Here is a 6000-nt window from a genome sequence, read left to right as displayed (position 1 = left end):
GGATAAATTAACAATTAACGATCATTGTGAATCTGGAATTTGGCTTTCCTAGGAACATCACTGTCTTGCTAGGTAAAAAGTATTTGTTTTTGGAAAAGAAAAACTTGGAATAAAATACATTATGATAATCCCTTTGATTACCAGGTTACATCAGAGATTGCAGTTTAGACCATCAGTGCTGCTGTTATTGGCAAAAACATATTAATAGTAAGGTGCAAGGCTGCTCAGTTTCTAACAGGAAACGAATACAAGACCAGCATGTATATAGATATACAGACTTCCCTTCCAGCACTGTTTGCGGAAGGACCCTGTTAGTAAATTGCTTCTGGCCCCAAAAGAGTCATCAGCACTCACTCAAGATCTGACACTTGCAGGATTTATGGGGCCACTGGGGCTGGAGGAGAATGTTCAAGAAGCTTGGTGACCTTGGCACCTCCTAGTGGAAAGAATTAATGCATTCCGCCAAGCCCCAACCTCACCAATGTTCCTTTCCCATTGCACCTTTGGCAAGGAAAAATCAGAACACAGAACGCAAGTGAAATATTTTAATTTCAAACACACACAAAAACACACACATGATATCAGGCTAAAAAACGAACAAAATCTGGAGCCACGCTTTAGGCGACCGCTTGGCACGAGAAGAGTTCTCATGAAACCACCATTATTTTGGTCCTATAAAGAGTTTTATAAAGAACAAAGTAGGTTACACTGGAGAAACAAGATTCCTCCTTTCTTCTTCTCCTGTACAGCAATGAGGTGCTGCCTTTGAAAAAAGAGGGATGAGGCAGAACGTAGCTTTGCAGCTACAGTTTTAGAGAGAAGGGAAAATCTGTCATTACAGAGACAAAGATGGCGGCCCCCAATCTAAAAGTGGTGCCGCTTTGTCTTTAAACATTTAGATTATTTTCACCCCCTGCCCAACACACACACCTGCTAGCAGTTCCATAGGAGAAATAAAGGGCAGGCAATGGTTTAAGGCCTTTGTAGGAGGGAAACGACAACAGCAACATGGGACTAGTAGAAGGTAAAGTTGGGAAAAGATAAGCAGAGGTTCAGTTTCTTCTATGTCTACTGCTCATTGGGATTTGGGTTGGCATCAGGATACTTGGTGAGATCGAAGGTCAAGACTTTGCTGATGACACAGTCTCCTTGCTATTGGGGGAAAAGAAAAATGGCACAATGTCATCCTGTTCTTGTTCTGCTACAGCAGCTAGATTCAAAATCAAATATGAAGATAAAAAAAATTAGTAGCCCTTGAATTGCAACTTTAATTGGGATGGAATTTCCATTACTAAGTGATTGTTAAGCAAAATATCATGTGACCACACCGCTTAGCAACAGCAGGTCTAGCAGTCCTGCTTGTGGTCATTAGGCAAGGACCAGACGGTTCCCCTGTCTTGGGCACCAAGTGCCCATATTTTGATCATGTGACTATAGAGGCGCTGGAACGGATGGAGCTTGAGGACTAGTTGTAGTTACCATTTTTTAATTTGATGTCATGACTTTGGTCACTTAATGAAAGGATGTTACTCAAGGATTACCTGTACATTCATTTTACATAAGTTTTTTTTGAACCAATACACACTCAACTTTTAAGATTTGTTCTTATCTTTAATTTAGGAAAAAGCCTCTGGAGAGACAGGAAAAGAATAGGGTTGGCTCCCCCCCCCCCCCCCAAAAAAAATTCTTGTTGGAAGTGTCATATTTGTTTTTATATCCCACGTTTTTTTCCCTCAAGAAGAAAGAAAAGAAAATCTCACTCCTTATTTTAGTCATCATTGATTTTCCTCAATGCTCACAGCTTTCTTGAAAGGGTATTATTGAGGAAACCTCTATGCAAATTAGAATCCCAGCATTCTCTTGAAGGGAGGGTTTGTCCATAAGAGATTCCCAATACATCGTCCTTACGCATTGCCTTGAGTTCCCAAAATGCTTTCATCCTGCTTTCTAGTAGGGCTGCCTTAATAGGAGATCTTAGAAGTCCCAATTTCATTCAAGGGGAGAGAAGCATAATATTGAAAGTAACACTATCTGAGATACATATTCATCCACCATCCACATTCTTACCTCAGGGTAAACACCAATGAGACTCTCAGCCTTGGTGTAGAACTCCTCCTTCAGGGAAATAACAATGGCTTGGAAGTTGCACGTCGATTGTTCCTTGATGTAATTGGCTACCTGTTTGGAAAACAGGGGTGGGGAGAAAAGGGTGAATTGGCAGCCATCCAAATCTTTCCCACGGAGGTAGTAAAATTTGCTTGTCCATTCAATCCTACCAACCTTTCCAATGTTGGTATTATCCAAAGCAGCATCAATCTCATCCAAGACAAAAAATGGAGCAGGCTTGTAGCTGTGGACAGAAATGGCAAACAATCACATGAACACATAGAGTTGCTTCAATGGAGATAAGCCTTTTTCCCCCCAACTACCTCTATGCTATCCACATTCACCTGCAGTAGAACACCAGTTTCAAGATAGAAGACTGCCCTACCAGTTGCCATGTTAGATACTCCTTTTATAGATGCTTTACAGTTGCAAGAAAAAGTACGTGAACCCCTTGGGATTACGTGGAGTTTTGCATGAATTGGTCATAAAATGTGCTCTGAACTTCATCTAAGTCACAACAATAAAAAAACACAGTCTGCTGAAAATAATACTACACAAACATTAGATGTTGCCATGATTTAATTTAACATAACATGTAAACATTCACAGTGCAGGAAGGAAAAAGCATGTGAACGGTTGGACTTAATAACTGGTTGACCCTCCTTTGGCAGCAATAACCTCAACCAAACGTTTCCTGTAGTTGCAGATCAGACCTGCACAACGATCTGGAGTAATTTTGGACCACTCCTCTTCACAAAACTGTTTCAGTGTAGCAATATTCCTGGGATGTCTGGTGTGAATCGCTCTTAAGGTCATGCCTCAGCATTTCAATCGGGTTGAGGTCAGGACTCTGACTGGGCCACTCCAGAAGGCGTATTCTGTGCTGTTGAAGCCATTTTGTTGTTGAATTACTTGTATGCTTTGGGTCATTGTCCTGTTGCATCACCCATCCTCTGCGGAGCTTCAGTTGGCGGACAGATGGTCATACGTTTTCCTACAAAATGTCTTGATAAACTCTGGAATTCATTTTCCCATCAATGACAACAATCCATCCAGGCCCTGAGGCAGCAAAGCAGCCCCAAACCATGATGCTCCCTCCGCCATGTTTTACAGTGGGGATGAGGTTTTGATGTTGGTGTGCTGTGCCTTTTTTTCTCCACACATAGTGTTGTGTGTTTTTCCCAAACAACTCAATTTTGGTTTCATCTGCCCACAGTATATTTTGCCAGTAGTGCTGTGGAGCATCCAGGTGCTCTTTTGCAAACTTCAAACGTGCTGCAATATATTTTTTGGACAGCAATGGCTTCCTCCATGGTGTCCTCCCATGTACTCCATTCTTGTTTAATGTTTTCCTTATTGTAGATGTGTCAACAAAAATGTTAGCATGTGCCAGAGATTTCTGTAGGTCTTTAGCTGACACTCTAGGATTCTTCTTTACCTCATGAAGCATCCTGCGCTGTGCTCTTGCAGTCATTTCTACAGGACGACCACGCCTAGGGAGAGTAGCAACAGTGCTAAACTTTCTCCATTTGTAGACAGTCTGTCTTACCGTGGACACATGAACATCAAGGCTTTTGGAAATACTTTTGTAACCCTTTCCAGCTTCATGCAACTCAACAATTCTTGATCGTAGGTCTTCTGAGAGCTCTTTTCTGCGAGGCATGGTTCACATCAGACAGTGCTTCTTGAAACCAGTAAGCCCAAAACAGGTATGTGTTTTTAAAGGGCAGGACAGCTGTCAGCAACACATCCAATATCATCACACTGATTGGAGTCAAGGTTGGCTCACTCCTGGCTCCAATTAGCTCTTGGAGACGTCATTAGGCTAGGGGCTCACATACTTTTTCCTCCCTGCACTGTGAATGTTTACATGTTATGTTCAATTAGACCATGGCAACATCTAACGTTTGTGTAGTATTATTTTCAGCAGACTGTGTTTTTCTATTGTTGTGACTTAGATGAAGTTCAAAGCACATTTTATGACCAATTCATGCAAAACTCCACGTAATCCCAAGGGGTTCACATACTTTTTCTTGCAACTGTATACATACAAAGGATTCCCATATTCAAGGCAGGGGACCAGTGCAAGGAAAACAAAACAAAGCAGCCTGCCCCGTTTTCTGCTAACACAGACATTGGCCACATGACAACTTGGGTGAAGTGGACAGGAGGATATTGTGACACCGGTCAGAAGAAAGAGTGACCATCCCAGATCTCCTAGGCCAAGTATTTCTCTCCCTCCTACTATAAGCAACTAACCCATGGCTTTTCCCACTAACTGTCGTGTTTCCTGCATCAGGCCTGTCATTATTAAAGCTGCCCATAAACACTCATATATCCAACCTCGTAGCCATACTGTGGCTTTGTGTATTCTGCTCTTTGCCCTCCTTCCCAGAACTGCCCAGTTATCTCACCTCTCATTGTCTTCTCTGAAACTTTCCTTCTCCTATAAATTTTGATAACCCTCAGTTTTCCCGAGTCTACTGCTGAAGACTAGTTGGCCTCTTCATGGCTACTACCACACCACAAGGTGGAACTTGCAACAGGAATCCCAGCCTCACCTAACCCTCCCAGGCTAGCACAGCCAGCCACACTCCAGTAGCCAAATGAAAGGATGTAGCTGTTCCTCTAAGCATGGGAAATGACTTCTTTGTCTACTAAGAAGATAAGTAAATGAGAGGGGGAAAGAGGCTAGTCATTTAAAAATGAATTTATTTTAACTGTTTTATTCATTTTTGAAAAGAAGGGGGACAGAATTAGTAGGGAATTTCGCCTAAATGCAAAAATGTTAACATGCTGTAAACTGAATAAATTCCTTTTTACGTATAAACCCAATTTTTCAACTGCATAAAAATCTATTTAAAAGCATTTCTCAAAATTACCAAATCTATGTACCTATTTGTTTATTTCAATCAACAGATATTAAACTAGAATTCCTATTGGCAAGGTGATTGCAGAATGTTTTGATATTAAAAAAGGTTTAGTCATGCTCAAGTAGTTTTAAATCCATTGATATAAACCAGAGATGCATTTGTCCTGTTGATTCCACCCTCCAAATCTGAATCTCACAAAAGGAGCCCTGGAAACTATGCCAAGGCAAAGTTTCTCAAAATGTGGCATCTATCTCTTGAGATGTCTGGGGATCTCGGTTTTGTGCCCAATGTGGCTACAAACTTTTCTTTGTGACCTCCAAAGTCTCTGCCTCACGTGACACTTCTGTTTGTGACTGGACACGTCATCCTAGGCAGGGCAACATTCCATGGCACCTGTAAGGTTCACAACACGTGACCTCTGCATCTACCTGACCTTTCACAGCACAGTCTCCAGGCTTATACTCTTCTACATCAGAAAACAATTTAGGCTAAATGGCTAAAATGTAGACCCTCCAGAAAATGTAGACCCTTCAAAGTGTTTAAAGAACGAGTCGTCTCTACAATTCTGCTCTCCTCACCCCCCCACCCCCACCCCCAATCTACTAATGTTCCAAATCTCAAATCCGGATAATTCCAACTCTAACCAGATCTTCCTTCAGAGCAGGTTTGGCCTCACCTGTGGATAGCAAAGAGCAGAGCCAAAGCTGCCACTGTCTTCTCCCCACCAGACAGATTGTCCATTGGCCTGAAGCGTTTGCCTGGGGCTACGCAATTGTAATTGATGCCATCCAGGTAAGGCTCTTCTGGGTTCTCAGGACCTAAAAAGGCCTGCAAGGGGGGAAAAAAAAGATTGGAAGATAATGAGAGAGAGACCACCAAATGCCTTGATAACAAAATATTGATCATTTAAAGTATTATGAAATTATAACCATACCCAGGAGGGAAAAGGCAAGAATGCATGTATATGGCCTTATTTCCAGGAATAGAGGGTGTTGGTGGGGTTCCATGTTCAGAAGATCAA

At 41.9% G+C, this 6000-nt stretch overlaps 1 protein-coding gene across 1 annotated transcript in view; it reads right to left on the bottom strand.

Annotated features, from left to right (window-relative positions):
* Positions 1-531: 531 nt before the first annotated feature.
* The window catches only part of SMC1A (structural maintenance of chromosomes 1A), a 30958-nt gene continuing 25489 nt past the window's right edge, over positions 532-6000 (bottom strand). Inside the window, exons 22-25 of the mRNA XM_081938897.1 lie at positions 5656-5807; positions 2281-2350; positions 2068-2178; positions 532-1152 (exon numbers count right to left, since the gene is read on the bottom strand). Of these exons, the coding sequence (XP_081795023.1) occupies positions 1069-1152; positions 2068-2178; positions 2281-2350; positions 5656-5807 (417 nt within the window). The 3' untranslated portion in view covers positions 532-1068. The remainder of the gene's footprint in view (positions 1153-2067; positions 2179-2280; positions 2351-5655; positions 5808-6000) is intronic.

The sequence above is a fragment of the Natrix helvetica genome (assembly GCF_964273705.1).
Source record: "Natrix helvetica genome assembly, chromosome: 1".
Lineage (NCBI taxonomy): Eukaryota > Metazoa > Chordata > Lepidosauria > Squamata > Natricidae > Natrix > Natrix helvetica.
Note: the sequence above shows the minus strand (reverse complement) of the source record. Positions and strands in the feature narration are given on the sequence as shown.